The sequence below is a fragment of the Piliocolobus tephrosceles genome, chromosome 1 (assembly GCF_002776525.5).
Source record: "Piliocolobus tephrosceles isolate RC106 chromosome 1, ASM277652v3, whole genome shotgun sequence".
Classification (NCBI taxonomy): Eukaryota; Metazoa; Chordata; class Mammalia; order Primates; family Cercopithecidae; genus Piliocolobus; species Piliocolobus tephrosceles.
Window position 1 is genome coordinate 211,770,912 of NC_045434.1, and position 21,652 is coordinate 211,792,563.

The window sequence follows — 21,652 nt, forward strand, 5'->3', positions numbered from 1 at the left end:
ATATATAAAAGAATTTTGTAAACATTAAAGAACTATACAAAATAAAGCACTGCACCACTAGGAGGCTACAGTGCAACGTCTTATTTTTTCCGTTTTTTGCTTGTCTTTTTTATTTTGTTTACAGTGCAACTTCCAATAATCATTAACACATGTTGCTAAAGGATTCCTAATAATTTACTGAACAGAAAGTGATGTAATTATCTATATTAATACACACACACACATACACACACACACACCCTAAATGCATAGCACTAAGCTCAGGTGATATTCGTATATAAAGGCTTGTTTTCCAAAATCTTCCACTTGCTACTGGATTCTACACATTCTTCCTTCAATTCCCAGTCATTTTCCTCAGAATACTGCTAAAGATGTGACAATCTACTTGCTAAAAAGCAAAAGACCAGGCCAGGCACGGTGGCTAACGCCCATAATCCCACACTTTGGGAGGCCAAGGCAGGCGGATCATGAGATCAGGAGATCGAGACTATCCTGGCTAACAAGGTGAAATCCCATCTCTACTGAAAATACAAAAAATTAGCTGGGCGTGATAGCGGGTGCCTGTAGTCCCAGTTACTCAGGAGGCTGAGGCAGGAGAATGGTGTGAACTCGGGAGGCAGAGCTTGCAGTGAGCCAAGATCGCACCACTGCACTCCAGCCTGGGTGACAGAGTGAGACTCTGTCTCAAACAAAAAAAAACAAGCAAAAGACCAACATGAAGAATTCTTATTTTTTTTTTCTGAGACGGAGTTTTGTTCTGTTGCCCAGGCTAGAGTGCAGGGGCGCAATCTTGGCTCACTGCAAACTCCACTTCCCAGGTTCACCCCATTCTCCTGCCTCAGCCTTCCAAGTGGCTGGGACTACAGGCACCCACCACCACGCCCGGCTAATTTTTTGTATTTTTTTTTTTTTTTGAGACGGAGTCTCACTCTGTCGCCCAGGCTGGAGTGCAGTGGCTGGATCTCGGCTCACTGCAAGCTCCGCCTCCCAGATTCACACCATTCTTCTGCCTCAGTCTCCCGAGTAGCTGGAACTACAGGAGCCCGCCACCTCGCCCGGCTAGTTTTTTGTATTTTTTAGTAGAGATGGGGTTTCACTGTGTTAGCCAGGATGGTCTCGATCTCCTGACCTCGTGATCCGCCCGTCTTGGCCTCCCAAAGTGCTGGGATTACAGGCTTGAGCCACCGTGCCCGGCTTACATTTTTTTTTAGTAGAGACGGGGTTTCACCGTGTTAGCCAGGATGGTCTCGATTTCCTGACCTCGTGATCCACCTACCACGGCCTCCCAAAGTGCTAGGATAACATAAAGAATTCTAATTTGCTCTAAATTAGTTCCTGTGACAACCTAAATATACTGATAAAATCATGGCCCTGAACCAAAAACAGATGGATATTATCAGATCAAAGGACTGAGTTACACTTCCATGAATAAGGGTAACCTAGGTTATTCGTTTTTCCTCGAAAAAATAAAAATAATCACCTGCCTAGGACTTCCTGATTTGGGGTGGCCCCACTCTAACAGACTCTAAAGATACAAGACATGAAATGTGTTTGTTTATATTACCTGTACCAAGGGCTTCATCGCTTACCAACCTTATCACTGAGGCTCCGTTTTTCTCTTCGATCATTTTCATCAACCTCCATGTTTTCAATTCCTGAATCCACATCCACCTGGGACATGCTTAAAGTACAAAAGACAAATAAGCCTTTTACCTTTTATAAACCTGCACAATGTCACTGTAGTTGCTGGGAGAGAAAAAGTTTTAAAGTATCAGTTAAATCAATCAGGAAAGCAAAATGATAATGGTTCATCTTCTTATTAATTTTTAAGAGTTCTTCATAAATTAGGATCTAAACAATTTGTCTCTCATATATGTTGGAAATGTTTTTCCTAAGTTGTCATTTTCTTGGGTTCACTTTTTAAAAGTATATCATTGGCTGAGTGCAGTGGTTCACGCCTATAATCCAACACTTTGGGAGGCCAAGGCAGGTGGATCACCTGAGGTCGGGAGTTCAAGACCAGCCTGACCAACATGGAGAAACCCCATCTCTACTAAAAATACAAAATTAGCTGGGCGTGCTGGCACATGCTTGTAATCCCAGCTCCTTGGGAGGCAGAGGCAGGAGAATCACTTGAATCTGGGACGCATAGGCTGCTGTGAGCCGAGATCGCACCATTGCACTCCAGCCTGGGTAACAAGAGCGAAACTCCATCTCAAATAAATAAATAAATAAAAGTATATCATTAAAGTGGGTTATCTATATATAGTATTTTAAAATGACATGAAATTCAACCAGGTCAGGTATATCAGCATGCGCCTATGGTCCGAGCTACCTAGGAGGCTGAAGCTGGAGGATCACTTTAGCCCAGAAGTTTGAGGCTGTATGCACTGTTACTGTGTCTGTGAATAACCACTATATCCCAGCGTGGGCAGCATAGCAAGACTCTGTCTCCAAAAAGAATTTAAAATTTTTTTTTTTTTTTTTTTTTGAGACAGAGTCTCGCTCTGTCGCCCAGGCTGGAGTGCAGTGGCCAGATCTCAGCTCACTGCAAGCTCCCCCTCCCGGGTTTACGCCATTCTCCTGCCTCAGCCTCCGGAGTAGCTGGGACTACAGGCGCCCGCCACCTCGCCCGGCTAGTTTTTTGTATTTTTTAGTAGAGACGGGGTTTCACCATGTTAGCCAGGATGGTCTCGATCTCCTGACCTCGTGATCCGCCCATCTCGGCCTCCCAAAGTGCTGGGATTACAGGCTTGAGCCACCGCGCCCGGCAAGAATTTAAAATTTTTAAAAATTTAATTAAGAAAATAAAAAACTCAACTGAAATCTTATTACAAAAACTGGTTAAGTACATATTATTTCCCTCTGATTAAACAATTGCCCTAGCACCATTTATTGGAAAGATCATCCTTTTTACATTAATATGAAATCTCCTATGTCACATGTCCAATTTTCATTAATGAGTGGGTCTATTTCTGGAGATTCATTACTGTTCTGTTAGACAATCTGTCTGTCCCTGGTCAATACCACTTTGTCTTAATCACTAAAACTTCACTAGTCTTGATATCTGCTAGATCAATGTCTCCACCTTATTCTTCTACTTTAAGAGGCCTTAGCGATCCCTGGCTCTTTCCTCTTCTACACATACTTAGGAATCAGCCTGAGGAATTCCTTAAAAACCCTCCTGGGATTCTGACCAAAATTTTTTCCACTCGTAGAGATCATATTGGGGAGAAGTAACATAATTATATTACTGAGTTTTTATTACTTTCCAAGTACTAAGATCTTCTTTAAGGTCTATCAATAAACTTTAATAATTTTCTCTATAAAAATTTTATAGTTCTTTTGCTAAATTTATTCCTAGGTACCATATGTTAATACTTTTTAGGCCCGGCGCGGTGGCTCAAGCCTGTAATCCCAGCACTTTGGGAGGCCAAGACGGGCGGATCACGAGGTCAGGAGATCGAGACCATCCTGGCTAACACAGTGAAACCCCGTCTCTACTAAAAAATACAAAAAACTAGCCAGGCGAGATGGCGGGCGCCTGTAGTCCCAACTACTTGGGAGGCTGAGGCAGGAGAATGGCGTAAACCCGGGAGGCGGAGCTTGCAGTGAGCTGAGATCCGGCCATGCACTCCAGCCTGGGGGACAGACTGAGACTCCGTCTCCAAAAAAAAAAAAAAAACTTTTCAATGAAACTGTGAATGGCACCTTTTTAAAAATTAAGTTTTCTAACTTTTTGTTGTTGGCAGATAGGAATGTAACTGATTTTAAATATACACTTCTTATAAGCAACTTGTTTATTTACACATAGAAAGTTTACATGCAAATAATTTTTTTTTTTTTTTTTTTTGACAGAGTCTTGCTCTGTCACCCAGGCTGTAGTATAGTGGTGCAATCTCGGCTCACTGCAACCTCTGCCTCCCAGGTTAAAGCGATTCTCCTGTCTCAGCCTCCAGAATAACTGGGATTACAGGCACGCACCACCACGCCCGGCTAATTTTTTTTGTATGTTTAGTGGAGACGGGGTTTTACCATGTTGGCTAGGCTGGTCTTGAACTCCTGACCTCAAGTGATCCGCCCACCTCGGCCTCCCAAAGTGCTGGGATTACAGGCGTGAGCCACTGTGCCCAGCCAACATGTAAATAATTTATCTACAAATTATTACTGTTGTTTCTTCCATTCCAATCCTTACTTGTTTCACTGCACTGCTAAATACAAGAAGAAATAGCAGCCAGGTGCGGAGGCTCATGCCTGTAATCCCAGCACTATGGAAGCCCAAAGTGGGCGGATCACAAGGTCAGGAGATCAAGACCATCCTGGTTAACATGGTGAAATCCCGTCTCTACTAAAAATACAAAAAAAATTAGCCGGGCATGGTGGTGGACGCCTATAGTCCCAGCTACTCAGGAGGCTGAGGCAGGAGAATGGCTTGAACCCAGGAGGTGGAGCTTGCAGTGAGCAGAGATCGCACCACTGCACTCCATCCTGGGCGATAGAGCGAGACTCTGTCTCAAAAAAAGAAGAAAGAGCAGTCATCCTTGTTCTTATTGCTATTTTACAGAAAATGATGCTAACTTCTCACTACTGAATAGGAGAGTTGCTGTAGTTTATTGGCAGATGCCCTTTATATAAGTTAGAGTAAGACAAGCTATACTGTAGTAATACATACACTCTGAAATCTTAGAGGCTTAACACTGTAAGGATTTAGTTCTTGCTTACACAAAGTCTGATGAGAGTGAAGCATCCTTACTTCATCTTTAATCTATGCCATCTGCAACACACAGCCTCCAAGGTCACTGGAGCAAGAGAAGAGGGGGATGGAGGAGGAACATCGGCTCAACTGCCTTCATCTAAAAGTGACACGTGTCACTCTAGTTCATAGTCTACCGGACAGAACTAGTCACTGACCCCAATTTAACTGTAAAAGAGAATGGGAAATATGCTGGGGAGCATGCGGAATATTTGCTGAACTTTGTCTGTGCCACACTGTGAGTGTAAGGATCTCCTTTCTGTTCCTCATTTTCTTATTATCATGAATTAATGTGGAATTTTATCAAAGTCTTGCAGCTACCAACATTATAAGGATTTTCTTTTTAACATACAATATGGTAGAAGATATGTATAGATTTTCTAATGTCAAAGTATCCTTACGTTCCTAAAGTCAGCCTAAATTGATCATGATATACTATATTTATATTATATTGTATTATTTTAAAGCAAACTTAATTGAAATATAAGATGCCTATAATCCCAGCACTTTGGGAGGCCGAGATGGGTGGATCACTTGAGGTCAGGAGTCTGAGGCCAGCCTGGCCAACATGGTGAAAGCCCATCTCAACTAAAAATTCAAAAATTAGCCAGGTATGGTGGCCCATGTCTGTAATCCCAGCTATTTGGGAGGCTGAGGCAGAAGAACTGCTTGAACCCGGGAGGCGGAGGTTGCAGTGAGCCGAGATCATGCCACAGCACTCCAGTATAGGAGACAGAGTGAGATTCTGTCTCCAAAAAATAATAAAGATAAATGCTTGAGGGAATGACACCCAATTTTCCATGTGTTTATTTATTTATTATTATTTTTTGAGACAAAGTCTCACTCTGTTGCCCAAGCTGTAGTGCAGCGGTAAGATCTCAGCTCACTGCAACCTCCATCTCCCAGGTTCAAGCAACTCTTCTGCCTCAGCCTCCCAAGTAGCCGGAACTACAGGTACACGCCACCATGCATATTTTTAGCAGACATGGGGTTTCACTATGTTGGCCAGGCTGGTCTTGAACTCCTCACCTCGTGATCCACCCACCTCAGCCTCCCAAAGTGCTGGGATTACAGGCTTGAGCTACCATGCCCGGCCCCCATGATGTGTTTATTTTATTTATTTAATTTTTTTTTTTGAGAAAGAGTTTCCCTCTTGTTGCCCAGGCTGGAATGTAATGGCACAATCTCGGTTCACTGCCATCCCCGGGATTCAAGCTATTCTCCTGCCTCAGCCTCCCAAGTAGCTGGGATTTTACAGGCATGTGCCACCATGCCCAGCTAATTTTGTATTTTTAGTAGAGGTGGGGTTTCTCCATGTTGGTCAGGCTGGTCTAGAAGTCCCGACCTCAGGTGATCTACCCACCTTGGCCTCCCAAAGTGCTGGGATTACAGGTGTGAGACAACGCGCCTGGCCCCTCATGATGTGTTTATTTTATTTTTATTTATTTATTTTTTTGAGATGGAGTTTCCCTCTTGTTGAACAGGCTGGAGTGCAATGGCACAATCTCGGTTTATGGCAAACTCTGCCTCCAGGATTCAAGCTATTCTCCTGCCTTAGCCTCCCGAGTAGTTGGGATTACAGGCATGTGCCACAGCGCCCAGCTAATTTTGTATTTTTAGCAGAGGTGGGGTTTCTCCATGTTGGTCAGGCTAGTCTATCTAGAACTCCCGACCTCAGGTAATCTGCTCACCTCGGCCTCCCAAAGTGCTGGGATTACAGGCGTGAGCCAACACTCATGATGTGTTTATTACACATTGCATGCCTGTACCAAAATATCTCAACTACCCCTTAAATATATACATCTACTATGTATCCACTAAAATTAAAAATTGAAAATAAAAACAGGCCTAGCTTGTTTCTTTGTTTAAATCTGTAAATGTCTTTATTTCCCATTATTTTAAACAGTTCTAGGCCAGGCGCAATGGTTCATGCCTGTAATCCTAGCACTTTGGAAGCGCAGGAGGATCACTTGAGGCCCAGAGTTTGAGAACAGCCTGGGCAAAATAAGGAGACCCTGTCTCTACCAAAAATTTAAAAATTAGCTAAGTATGGTAGCATATGCCTACAGTCCAAGCTACTTTGGAGGTTGAGGTGGGAGGACTGCATGAGCCTGGGAGGTTGCAAGGCTGCAGTAAGTCGTGACAGCAGCACTGCACTCCTGCCTGAATAATAAGAGTGAGACCTCGTCTCGAAAAAAAGTCTGGAGTTCGAGACCAGCCTGACCAACAGGATGAAACCCCGTCTCTACCAAAAATAAATACAAAACTTAGCCAGGTGTGGTGGCGCACATCTGTAGTCCCAGCTACTAGGGAGGCTGAGGCATGAGAAGTGCTTGAACCCAGGAAGCAGAGGCTGCAGTCGAGCAGAGATTGTGCCACTGCACTCCACCTTGGGTGACAGAGTGAGACCCTGTTTCGGGGAAAAAAAAAAGAGAGAGAGAAAAGAAAACATAAAAAAGAAAGAAAAAGGGCAGTTCCACAGGAGTTCACATTTCCCAGTTGACAGTTACTTTCTTTCAACTATTATTCTGCCATCCTGTGGCCTCCACCATTGAGATATTTGGTTGTCATTTCTTTTCTAGATAATCTCTCTTTTCACTCTGGCTGCTTTAATGGTCTTTGTCTCTGCAAGGAGTAGGGGCATTTATATTTAAATAAATAAATAGGTTTTTGTCACCAGTGTTCTACAATTTCACTATAAAATGTGTAGGTATGACTTTCTCTTTGTTTATTCTGCTTGGGATTCACTAGGCTTCCTAAATCTGAAGATTCATATCATTTACCAACTCTCAACAAAAATTCAATCACCTATTATAATTTTTTTTTTTTTTGAGACAGAATCTCACCCTGTTGCTTAGGCTGGAGTGCAGCGGTATGATCTCAGCTCACTGCAATCTCCGCTTCCTGGGTTCAAGCAATTCTCCTGCCTCAGCCTCCCGAGTAGCTAGGATTACAGGGGCATGCCACCACGAACCACTAATTTTTGTATTTTTAATAGATATGGGGTTTCACATCTTGGCCAGGCTGGTCTCGAACTCCTGACCTCAAGTGAACGCCTGCGTCGGCCTCCCAAAGAGCTGGGATTACAGGCGTAAGCCACTGCTCCTGGCCTGATTTTTTTTTTAATAATATCTTTCAAACCAGTAGAGAAAAAAACATGGAATAAGAGTGAGGGGAAGGAAATCTCCCCAACTCGCTATTCTCCCTTTTTGATATTTAGATATATGCGGGACCCCTGTTGTCTTTTTCTTCTTTTTTAAAGCTGAACATCTGCATTCACAATATTAATGTTCTACCCAGAAATTTCAATCCTACATACATTTCATGAGAAACCAAGGACTCTGTCCTCTGTATCTCTAAATATCTTTTATATTTTTCATCTCCTTTGCTCTTTATGGTATGTTCTGGGTAATTTCTTCAGTGCTTTCAGTTTGTCAATTCTTCCTTCAGCTATGTCTAACCCCTATTTAACTCTTACAGCAAGTTGTCGATGTGAATTACCTTTTCATTTCTAGATATTCTATTTGGTTATTATTATTATTATTATTATTATTATTATTATTGATGCAGAGTCTCACTCTGTCACCCAGGCTGGAGGGCAGTGACGTGATCTCAGCTCACTGTAGCCTATGCCTCCCAGGTTCAAGCGATTCTCCTGTCTCGCCTCCCAAGTAGCTGGGACTACAGGCACGCACCACTACACCCAGATTATTTTATTTTATTTTTTGAGATGGAGTCTCGCTCTGTCACCCAGGCTGGAGTGCAGTGGCGCAATCTCGGCTCACTGCAAGCTCCGTCTCCCAGGTTCACGCCATTCTCCTGCCTCAGCCTCCCGAGTAGCTGGGACTACAGGCGCCCGCCGCCATGCCCAGCTAATTTTTTGTATTTTTAGTAGGGTTTCACCGTGTTAGCCAGGATGGTCTCGATCTCCTGACCTTATGATCCACCTGCCTCGGCCTCCCAAAGTGCTGGGATTACAGGCATGAGCCACTGCGCCCGGCAAATTTTTGTATTTTTAGTAGAGACGGGGTTTCACGATGTTGGCCAGGTTGGTCTTGAACTCCTGGCTTCAAGTGATCCATGTCTCCCAGTTTCCCACAGTGCTGGGATTACAGGTGTGAGCCACCACGCCTGGCCCCTTATTCATATTTTTAATTTTCCTTTTTTTTTTTTGAGATGGAGTCTCACTCTGTTGCCCAGGCTGGAGTGCAGTGGCACAACCTTGGTTCACTGCAACCTCCACCTCCTGGGTTCAAGTGATTCTCCTGCCTCAGCCTCTCCAGTAGCTGGGATTACAGGTGCCTGTCACCAGGCCCAGTTAATTTTTTGTATTTTGAGTAGAGATAGGGTTTCCAGGTTGGTCTTGAACTTCTGACCTCAAGTGATCTGCCTGCCTTGGCCTCCCAAAGTGCTAGGATTACAGGCATGAGCCATCGAGCCCGGACTTAATTCCCCTTTTCATCTGTTTAGCTCACTGACATGAACCGAGGGCACTGCTTGAGGCAAGAGGAACCAGGTCCAAGGAGTCTTGACTTGCTCAACCATGAAAGGAATCAATACCTCAGCCACTCTTATCACCCATTTTTGGCACATATGCAACACAGGAGGGCTGTTTCAAGACACCCTGACCCTTATGAAGCAAACAAGGTATTTGGCTTACCTGTCTAAAATATTCCACACTTTTAAATTTCACTAATCAGTAAAAGTTTTAGGGAGAGGCATATGCTTGCCAACTTTATATTTACAAAATGAGAACAACAGATTTCTTTTTTTAACTGACTACACCATTATTTCATAAAAGACATTTAACACACAAGTATAGTGGGCCAGGCATGGTGGCTCATGCCTGTAATCCCAGTTCTTTGGGAGGCTGAGGCAGGCAGATCTCTTGAGGCCAGGAGTTTGAGACCAGCCTGGCCAACAGGTGAAACCCTGTCTCCACCTAAAATACAAAAATTAGTCAGGCATGGTGGCACACGCCTGTAATCCCAGCTACTCAGGTAGCTGAGGCAGGAGAATCACTTGAACTTGGGAGGCGGAGTTTGCAGTGAGCCATGGTCACACCACTGCACTCCAGCCTGGGTGACAAGAGTGAGACTCTGTCTCAACAACAAAAGTATGAAGAACATCTCTGAATAACACAAAATCTTTAAATGTAATACATTTGACCCTCATTTGCCAAGGACTGGCATGGGTCTCCAGCGGGCATTTCTGACTATGGACTAGAGACTAAAGTGAATGGATCTTTCTCTTTCCCTAAATAAAAGAGCATATTAGAAAACTGGCTTCATTTTACCTTTTCTCACATGAGACACCATCAATATCCATGCTCTGGGAACGTGAGAGAGACTGAGATTGCGTTTCAAGGCTATTAGAGGGCGAGCTGCTGAGAGAACTGACTCCTTCACTGCTCTGGCTTCGATGGGCTACTCCTAAACAGAAAACACAGGAAGGATGAAGCCCCATGGGAAATAGTGTTCAAGTTATTTGTAATAGCAACAGTAAACACGCACAATCTGCAGTCACACCATCATGACATTGCAGCAACCCAGCAATTTCTATCAGAAGATTATTTAAAAAGTTGGAAACAATAATAAAATCATAGGAACATCACTAAGAAATCATAAGTTATCAATATACTTCATATGAGGTTGGTAACAGAGCTACACCTAATGCCTAAAACTCACCCTCATCACCTCTCTTGCACCAATTCAAACTATGGTCCACAAATACAAATTAGAAACCTAAATTAACTTCCATGATAGTCCAGAAAAATCCTTGGAATGCACCCAAAAGAAGAGATATTAATAAACCAGGCCATTGCAGTGGCTCATGCCTGGAATCCCACCACTTTGGGAGGCCGAGGCAGATGGACAACCTGAGGTTGGGAGTTCGAGACCAGCCTGGCCAACATGGTGAGCCCTCATCTCTACTAAAAATACAAAAATTAGCTGGGCGCCTGTAATCCCAGCTACTCAGGAAGCTGAGGCAGGAGAATCCCTTGAATCTGGGAGGAAGAAGTTGCAATGAGCCAAGATCACACCACGCACTTCAGCCCAGGTGACAGAGCAAGACTCCATCTCAAAAACAACAAAAGGATATATTAATAAACCTACAGAAAAATGTGTGATAAAGCGAGTATAATAAAATGTTAATGAGACCAGGCATGGTGGCTCATGGCTATAATCCCAGAACTTTGGGAGGTTGAGGCGGGTGAATTACAAGGTCAGGAGATTGAGACCATCTTGGCTAACATGGTAAAACCCCGTCTCTACTAAAAATACAAAAAAATTAGCTGGGCGTGGTGGTGGACATCTGTAGTCCCAGCTACTCGGGAGGCTGAGGCAGGAGAATCGCTTGAACCCAGGAGACGGAGGTTGCATTGAGCCAAGATTGCGCTACTGCACTCCAGCCTGGGCAACAGAGTGAGACTGTTAATATTAAATTTAAAAACAGTGAATAACAGAATCTGGATGGTGAGTATACAGGTGTTCCCTGCAAATTTCTCTCAACTTTACTGTATGTTTAAAATTTTTATAATAAAATGTTGAAAAAAATACAAGAGGACTCAACAATGTCCTTTGATATAGATTGATCCATTTATTGGTTGGACACCTTAGTGGAAATTAAAAACCTGACACTTTGTTGCCCTCACAGAGCTGACAGTATAGTGAAACTGTAGTCATTAGCATAGGGACAGATGATTTCTCACAGCAATTTCCTCATCGATGTCTCTAAAATCATGTTTTACATTGAAATTTTAAAAATTATTTTAACTCTATGAATATCTTCCTATGAAAAAAAGAAGAATGTTTACCCAGGCATTTGCAAATGCTTTAAAATATATATATCTATAGTGCTGAAAAGGAAAATGACACATGTTTAAAAAAACTATTGGCTAGGCACGATGGCTCACACCTGTAATCTCAGCACTTTGGGGGGCCGAGGAAGGTGGCTCATTTGAGGTCAGGAGTTCGAGACCAGCGTGGCCAATGTGGTGAAAACCTGTTTCTACTTAAAATACAAAATTTAGCTGGGCATGGTGGCACATGCCTATAATCCCAGCTACTCGGGAAACTCAGGCAGGAGAATCGCATTAACTTGGGAGGTGGTGGTTGCAGTGAGCCAAGATCACCCCACTGCACTGCAGCCTGGGTGACAAAGCAAGACTACATCTCAAAAAAAAAAAAGAGAGATATGAAAAAAGAAAATTTGAGTTACCCATTGTAGTGAAAACAATTACTGAATAAATACAATTTTAACCCTTCCAGTATTCTATGAAAGTAAACTTGCTACCTTTTAATGTTTCTCTTCAATGAAGAATATTACAAAACATTTATTCATTCCTGAAAGCAGTTCTTCACATGTACTAATTTATTAAAACTTCTGTATGACTTACGAAGGAAATAAGAAGAAACTTGATACCAAAGAACTGAATATGGAAAGGGAAAATAGTAACTTTAAGTGGAAAAACATGGCCAGCACTAACTTAAGCATGTGATGATGTTTTAACAGCACCAGGGACATCATGGGGATATTACATACCCCTGATACGATGTGATGGGAAGGGCACTTCACCTGTGTGACAAAATCTTCCCCAAAACCCACAACCCCAGTCTCATCATGAGGAAAACACCAGACAAAGCCAAATCAAGGGACATTCTACACAGTACTGACTACTATTCTTCAAAATTGTCAAGATCATGAAAACAGGACTGAGATACTGTCGTAGACCAATGGAGACTAAGGAGACTCATGTTTAGTTAAAATCATATTCAGGCTAATTCCTTAGTTTTGACAAATGAACAAGATATTAACATTAGGGGAAACTGGATGAAGGGTACACAGGAATCCTGTATACTATCTTCATAACTTTTCTATACATTGAAAGTTAGTCTAAAGTAAATGTTTATTTTACAAAAAAACCAGGACTGGACACCAGTTCCATCATTTCCAGTTTTGTAATCTTAACCAAGTCTTCTTACTTAATATTTTTACCTATGCTCTACAATACTGTCATCTGTGCAGCCTACTTCATAGTTCTACTTTGAGGAGCCAATGGAAAAAAACAATGTGAATGTGTTTACAAGTTCTATAGATACACCTGTATGTGTCAGACAAGAACAGAATGAGAAATCAGATTTGCCTTGTTACCACAACATCTGCTCTGGTCTTGTCCACTTTTAGCATATTTAAGTACTAAAAAAGAGAGGGGGAAGCCAGGCATGGTGGCTCAAGTCTGTAATCGCAGCACTTTGGGAGGCTGAGGGGGTAGATCACTTGAGGTCAGGAGTTTGACACCAGCCTGGCCAACATGGTGAAACTCTGTGTCTACTAAAAATACAAACATTAGCCGGGTGTGGTGGCACACGCTTATAGTCCCAGCTACTCGGGAGGCTGAGGCACAAGAATTGCTTGAACCCGGGAGGCGGAGGTTTCAGTGAGATCATGCCACTGCACTCCATCCTGGGCAATAGAGTGAGACTACATCTCAAAAACAGAGAAAAGAGAGGGGGAACCTTATCCTACCACTGTTCAATGACTTTTCCTTCTCAACCTATCATTTCAAATAATCACACAAGTGTAATTCCTGTGGATCCACTGATGCTTCTATAGTGGCATTACTTGTTAAAAATAACACACAATGAACAAACAAATGTAACTTATAATCTATGTAACTCCTGTAGCTAAAAAGGATAAAAGGATATATGCATATAACTGGATTTTGAGTCCCCCCAGTCGTCATACCTCATTAATCTCTACATCTAAGGTCACTTCCTCCCCGCTGCAACCCTCCCTGATAACTAAGAATACATTTCACAGTGAGTATTTAATAGTCACTGAACACTTTGGGAGGCCAAGGCGGGCAGATCACCTGAGGTCAGGAGTTCAAGACCAGCGTGGCCAACATAGCGAAACCCTGTCTCTACTAAAAAATACAAAAAATTAGCTGGGCGTGGCGGTGGGCACTTGTAATCCCAGCTACTAGGGAGGCAGGAGAATTGCTTGAATTCGGGAGGCGGAGGTTGCAGTGAGGCGAGATGGCGCCACTGTACTCTAACCTGGGGAACAGGGCAAAACTCCTCCTCAAAGAAAAACAAAAAGTCACTGAATACAGGAGAGCTTTGAGGATATTTTCTAAATTTATGGCAGCCACATCAAATGGATGCTATTACTGAACTCTATACTTGTTCTTAGTACCTTAGTTTCTCTATAAAATGATAGAACTGATGTTTAAAAAAAAATCTCTAACACTTTACAGTTCCATTAAAGTTATAAATTACGTGTTGCTATTTTTTGAACACCATGCTGCATAGTTTACAATAACAAATCTAAATACTCCGTTATGCACCCCCTGTCAAAACAGTGACAAATTTTAGAAACAAAAGAGAAACTGAACCACACAACCTCGGCTGGTGAACGTTTTCTGACCCTTCACAAAGGCTTTCTCTCAGGCCAGGGCTGAACTAGTCTCTTTCATCTAGCACATTCAGGGAGCCCCGGGAAGACGGGAAGACGCACCACCTGATTAAACAGAACCGCCTGAACTCAAGAGGCCTGAGGCCACAAGGTAACAAGTTATTTTCATTCTTTAGGGTCACAATATTTCCTGTCACTAGGAGAAGAAAGGAACAAAGGAGTTTTGCCCTCACTAAAGATAGGGGGTGCGTATGGTGACAGGCCAGGGTGTGGTTCTCAGTCTACTTCAGCAGACGAATCCTGCCAAACCTGACCAATGTCCACTTGCTGGAGGCTGGCTAGGGCTTGATGTTAAGGGTCTCCAGGTATGAACATTCAACTCTAGGTGTTAAAGGTGACAAATTCTTCTGAATCCAAAGATTTCAAAATCTTAACTTTTTCTTAAACTTACTTCCCTTGGATTCCAATTGGGAAACTGGAGAGAGGCCGGGTACAGTGGCTCACGCCTGTAATCCTAACACTTTGGGAGGCCGAGGTAGGGGGATCGCTTGACCCCAGGAGTCTGAGACCAGTATCACCAACATGGTGAAACCCTGTCTCTACTAAAAATACAAAAAAAATTAGCCAGGCATGGTGGTGGGCGTCTGTAATCCTAGCTACTCAGGAGGCTGAAGCAGTAGAATTACTTGAACCTGGGAGGTGGAGGCTACAGTGAGCCAAGATTGCGCCACTGTACTCCAGCCTGGGCGAATGAGCGAGACTACGTCTCAAAACAAAAAGAAAGAAAAAAAGGAACACTAAAGAGAGATGGTGAAGAAACATCCCAGTGTAGTCCCAAATCAATGCAGTCAACCCTACTACTTCCTGGATACCTATTATGAGCTCAACAGATAAAAGAGAAATACAAGAAAGTTTCTTTTTCAGAGCTTTCAATCTAGTTTGGAAGACAAGATAAATGTACCCAAAACTAAGAGTGGTTTGTGTGGCACAATCTCTACTGGTTATAGGCCTTTTGGGGTGAATATATATGTTGACTGGGACAGCAACAGAGAACATGCTCTGAAAATCAAGATAGTGAATTACATGAAGAGGGTGGAACATGATTACAGAGCACCTTGCAAGCTCTCGGATTAGAGTATAATTGGAAATAAGGAGATGAGGAAGGCTTTCAAGCAGGTGAGTGACATGTATTATCTTTCCCACCAAGCCATAAGATCTTTAAGGGACAGGAACACATGGTATAGAAACCACTCTCACAATATTTGCCCCTGTGCCTTTGCTAGGCTCGGACACATGACAGAGGCCATGAAAGCAGCACCGTGGCACAGTTCACATCCCACTGTGTGGGGAGAGTGCTAGTGGGCAGTTTGGAGTCAGAAGCAGACAGCTGGTAAAACTACAGGCACCGCAGAGGTTGCAGGATCAGGTTAGTAAAAATGGGGCAGGGGGTGGGGGCTGCAGATAGGGAAAAGTACAAGAATCAACCCCAAGTCAGAACAGGAAGTGTATTGATTCCCAGCACTGCACGCTTCTCATGAACAAGACACCATCAGCACTTTTACCAGATTTACAAAGTAATTAGTATGACCCTAGAATAATGCTATAAGATAAAGCCCAGAACTAATAAAACATACCCCTTTGCTGGCCTAAAGGCCACTTTAATTCGAGGACGTACCCATGCCAGCATAGGACATACTTGTTCCAACTCAGAATTAAAATGCACAAGCAAAAAGCAAAGGATTTCAACCACGGCTAGGAGCCTCCTGAACTCAGTAGCCTTTTAGGGGTCCTGCTGCAGCCCTCAGGCCTTGGGGCTTCTGTCTGAGCCTCTACCTCTAGCCAGCTGCTTAACTACCCTGGAATTCTCTCTTTCTCCCAAGCTAGACCAAATAGAAGAGAGAGAGAGAGAAAAAAAAAAAGATTTTAATACAGCAATCAACGATAGGACCAAAGTTATAATTTCATTGTCATTGTGGATAGCATTCTTAGCCAAAGACAACTTACCATAAAAGAATGGCTTCGATTTTGTTGACATTCCTACAGATGTATTAATAAGCAATCATAATGTTCATTAAAGACTCAAAATTGGGCCGGGCACGGTGGCTCAAGCCTGTAATCCCAGCACTTTGGGAGGCCGAGACGGGCGGATCACAAGGTCAGGAGATAGAGACCATCCTGGCTAACCCGGTGAAACCCCGTCTCTACTAAAAAATACAAAAAACTAGCCGGGCGAGGTGGCGGGCGCCTGTAGTCCCAGCTACTCGGGAGGCTGAGGCAGGAGAATGGCGTAAACCCAGGAGGCGGAGCTTGCAGTGAGCTGAGATCCGGCCACTGCACTCCAGTCCGGGCGACAGAGCGAGACTCCGTCTCAAAACAAAACAAAACAAAAAAAAGACTCAAAATTGGAGAAGGAAAATGAGGGGAAATTGAAGATGACTATTCCAGCCCTGTCTTGCATCAATCATTGGCAAGTCCATTCTTGCCCCAGGACCTTTGCATCTGTTTTTCTTCTGTCTGCAAAGATTGCCCCACAGATATCCACTTGGTTTGCTCACTCACTTCATTCAGGCCTCTGCTAAAAATGTCACATTCTTCTAGAACCAGAAATACCACTTGACCCAGCAATCCCATTACTGGGTACATACCCAAAGGATTATACATCATTCTACTATAAAGACACATGTACACGTATGTTTACTGAAGTACTATATACAATAGCAAAGACTTGGAACCAACGCAAATGCCCATCGATGATAGACTAAAAAAAAAAAACGTGGTACATATACACCATGCAATACTATGCAGCCATAAAAAAGAAAGAGATCATGTCCTTTACAGGGACATGGATGAAGGTGGAAGCCACCATCCTCGGTAAACTAACACAGAAACAGAAAACCAAACACTGCATGTTCTCACTCACAAGTGGAAGCTGAACAATGAGAACACAGGGACACAGAGAGGGGAGCAACACACTGGGGTCTATTGGGGGGAGGGTGGGCACAAGGTGAGGGAGAGCATTAGGACAAATACCTAATGCATGCGAGGCTTAAAACCTAGATGACGGGTTGATAGGTGCAGCAAACCATCATGGCACATGTCTACCTATGTAACAAACCTGCACGTTCTGCACATGTATCCTGGAACTTAAAGTTAAAAAAAAAAAAAAGTCACCTTCTTAATAGGACCTGCAGCGATTATGTACACACCCCCAGCGGTACTTATGCCAACATACTGGTCTCTTTTCCTCTATAATTACCATCATCTGAAAGATTTTATGGTTTTGTTTTTGTTTTTTGAGACAGAGTCTCACTCTGTTGTCCAGGCTGGAGTGCATGGCACAATCTCGGCTCACTGCTACCTCTACTTCCCAGGTTCAAGTGATTCTCATGCCTCAGCCTCCCCAGTAGCTGGGCCTACCGGTGTACACTACCACACCTGGCTTATTTGTGTATTTTTTTGTAGAGGTAAGGTCTCACTATGTTGTCCAGGCTGGTCTTAAACCCTGGGTTCAAGCGATCCTCCCACCTAGACCTCCCAAAGCGCTAGGATTACGGGCATGAGCCGCCATGCCCAGCTGGGTATTTAAATTGTTTTCTCTCACTACAATATAAGCCACATAGCCTAGAACAGAACCTAATGCATAGGGGGATTTAAATAAATATGTATTAAGTGAAGCCTATGTGAATTTAGAGCATTCAATAAATCAATGTAACAACCAACATAAACAAACAGATAAAACACACCAAACAAATCTGGAGGGATAAGAATAGGCCAGGAATAGTGGCTCATGCCTGTAGTCCCAATACATTGGGAGGCCAAGGTGGGAGGATCACTTGAGCCCAGGTTTTGAACCAACCTGGGTAATACAGTGAGAACTGGTCTGCAGAAATAATTAAAAACTTAGGATGGGCGTGGTGGCAATTCCAGCACTTTGGGAGGCCACGGTGGGCAGATCACCTGAGGTCAGGAGTTTGAGACCAGCCTGGTCAACATGGTGAAATCTTGTCTCTACTAAAAATACAAAAATTAGCAGGGCGTGGTGGCCGGTGCCTGTAATCCCAGCTACTCGGGAGGCTGAGGCAGGAGAATTGCTTGAACCTGGGAGGCGGAGGTTGCAGCGAGCCAAGATCGCGCCATTACACTCCAGCCTAGGCAACAAGAGCGAAACTCCATCTCAAAAAAAAAAAAAAAAAAAAAAAAAAATTAGCCAGGCGTGGTGACGCATGTTGGAAGGGTGAGGTGGAAGGATCACTTGAGCCTGGGAGTTTGAGGCAGCAGTGAGTTGAGATTCCATTGCTGCACTCCAGCCTGGGTGACAGAGTGGGACCCTATCTCAAAAAACCTGGTGGGTAGAGGTTGCGGTGAGCTGAGATCATGCCATTGTATGCCAGCCTGGACAACAAGAGTGAAACTTCGTCTCAATAATAATAATAATAATAATGATAATAATAATAATACTGTTGTTTGTAAAAAGTAGAATTTTTAAAAATATATAAAACGTTATTATTTATGACAGTCAACATTCTGTACCATAGATCACTAAAGCTTTTTTCTCTGACCTAGCTGAAATTTTGTACCCTTTGATCAACATCTCCTTCCTCATCCACCCCCATTCCCTAGCCCCAGCCTCTGGTAACCAACATCTACTCTCTATTTGTATGAGTTCAACTTTTTAAGCTCCCACATATGAGTGAAAGCATGCAATATCTGCCTTTCTGTGCCTGGCTTATTGCACTTAGCATGGTATCTTCCAAGCTCATCCATGTTGCCACAAATGACAGAATTTCTTTCTTTTTGAAGGCTGAATAATATTCCATTGTGGATACATACCACAGTTTCTTCTCCCATTTATCTGAAGATGGATTCTTTAGGTTGCCTCCATATCTTGGCTATTTGGAATAATGCTGCAATGAACATGAATGCAGGTATCTCTTCAGCATATGAATCTAATTCCTTTGGATATATACTCGGAGTGGGACTGCCAGATCATATGGCAGCTCTATTTTTAGTTTTCTGAGGGACTTCCATATTGTTTTGTAAAATGGCTATATAAATTTACACTCTCGCCAAAGTACAATTTTTTTTCTTTTTTTTTTTTTTTGAGATGGAGTCTCACTCTCACCACACTGGAGTGCAGTGGCGTGATCTTGGCTCACTGCAACCTCTGCCTCCTGGGTTCAAGCGATTCTTCTGCCTCAGTTTCCAGAGTAGCTAGGATTACAGGCACCCACCACCATGCCCAGTTAATTTTTGTATTTTTAGTAGAGACGGGGTTTTATCATGTTGGCCAGGCTGGTCTCAATCTCCTGACCTCATGATCCCCCCATCTTGGCCTCCGAAAGTGCTGGGATTACAGGTGTGAGCCACCACACCCGGCCGGTAGAATTTTCTTTTTTTTTTTTTTTGAGACGGAGTCTCACTCTGTCGCCCAGGCTGGAGTGCAGTGGCCGGATCTCAGCTCACTGCAAGCTCCGCCTCCCGGGTTCACACCATTCTCCTGCCTCAGCCTCCCGAGTAGCTGGGACTACAGGCGCCCGCCACCTCGCCCGGCTAGTTTTTTGTATTTTTTTAGTAGAGACGGGGTTTCACTGTGTTAGCCAGGATGGTCTCGATCTCCTGACCTCATGATCTGCCCATCTCGGCCTCCCAAAGTGCTGGGATTACAGGCTTGAGCCACCACGCCCGGCCCTGTAGAATTTTCAATCAGATAAACGCCTGTGTGAAAATGCTTCAAAAAAACCAACAACGCATAGCCGGGAGCCTGAGAAAGTGACTATTTGTGGCTGTACTCTGTTAAGTACAGGACACCAGCATCTGCACCTCTTCGTAAGTTCATGCCCTCATGCTAAACAGTGAGCCCCTGGAGGCCCCTAACTGAGACTTCCCCATCCTGCATCCCTAGCTCTGAATGGAAGCAGGATGAAGACCATTTGAGTCAATATGTTAAAGAATAATTTTAAGTTAAATAATCATTAAGTAGGTTAAAAACTAGCAGCCAAAGGAAAGAAACAAATTCTGTTTCTGATCCAGACCCCAGAACCAAAGTTTCCTGGGCGACAGAGTAAGACTCCGTCTCAAAAAAAAAAAGTAAATTTTGAGGTCAGGTGCGGTGGCTTACACCTGTAATCCCAGTACTTTGGGAGGCCGATGGAGGAGCATCACTTGAGGTCAGAAGTTCAAGACCAGCCTGGCCAACATGGTGAAACCCCGTCTCTACTAAAAATACAAAAAAATTAGCCGTGCGTGGTGGCGCATGCCTGTAATCCCAGCTACTCAGGAGGTTGAGGCAGGAGAATCACTTGAACCCAGGAGGCAGACTACGCCACTGCCCTCCAGCCTCGATGACAAAGTGGGACTCCATCTCAAAATAAATAAATAAAAGTATATTTTAGGAAGTTAATCAAAGCCTTCCCCAGTTTGCCAAAGAGAACCATGGAATGAAAACAATTGAGAACTCCACACCTGTAATCCCAACACTTTGAGAGACTGAGGCAGGAAGATCACTTGAGGCCAGGAGTTCAAAACCAGCCTAGGCAACACAGTAAGACTTCATCTCTACAAAGAAATTAAAAAATTAGCCAGGCATGATGGCTCACACCTCTAGTCCCAGCTACCTCTGAGGCTGAGACAGTAGGACCACTTAAGCTCAGGAGTTTATGGCCGCAATGAGCCATGGTCTCACCACTGTACTCCAGCCTGACTTTGTCTTAGAAAAACAAAAATGAAACCTGCCAGCTCTAGAGAGTATACAGGCAACTGGAAGACCCATTCCACTAGACCTAATAATCCTGTCAAGATGAAAATGGTTGATAAAGGACCTGTTGCAGGACTCCCGAGCAATCATGACCTCCTCTCCAGAGGTCACAACAGCGAGGAAGGTTAAGGCCTTCGTTGGATATACTCAAGATGGTTGATAAGCAAACATCAAAGAGAAGACAAGCATAATTCCAAAACAAGGCTGTAAAATAAAATCACCCGAGACAGTTAAGAAGTTCTGAAGATGAAGCAATCACAAATCATCTAAAGATAAGGGAAGGAACTAAGAAAACTAGACTGTCCTCCAAAGAATTTAATAAACATAGATATTAAAAAGGAAATGAAAGAACATCTCCTCCCCAACTAGGCTAAAAGCTCTTTAAGGAAAGAAACTGAGTCTCACTCATCTTTGCACTGCCATGAGCAAGTACTGTGTGTGACCTGCAGTAAGCCCTACATTTTAAATGTAGAAGTAGCAGAATCAGCCAGGCACGGTGGCTCACATCTGTAATCCCAGCACTTTGGGAGGCTGAGACAGGTGGATCACCTGAGGTCAGGAGTTCGAGACCAGCCTGGCCAACACGGTGAAACCTCGTCTCTACTAAAAATACAAAACTTAGGCTGGGCGCAGTGGCTCAAGCCTGTAATCCCAGCACTTTGGGAGGCCGAGACGGGCGGATCACGAGGTCAGGAGATCGAGACCATCCTGGCGAACATGGTGAA

General features: G+C 43.6%; 1 protein-coding gene across 2 annotated transcripts in view; it reads right to left on the reverse strand.

Annotated features, from left to right (window-relative positions):
- The window catches only part of UBE4B (ubiquitination factor E4B), a 152,192-nt gene that overhangs the window by 82,253 nt on the left and 48,287 nt on the right, over positions 1 to 21,652 (reverse strand). For both annotated transcript variants that reach the window (XM_023215306.2, XM_023215307.3), the window contains exons 3-4: positions 10,050 to 10,185; positions 1,594 to 1,681 (exon numbers count right to left, since the gene is read on the reverse strand). In XM_023215306.2, the coding sequence (XP_023071074.1) occupies positions 1,594 to 1,681; positions 10,050 to 10,185 (224 nt within the window). The remainder of the gene's footprint in view (positions 1 to 1,593; positions 1,682 to 10,049; positions 10,186 to 21,652) is intronic.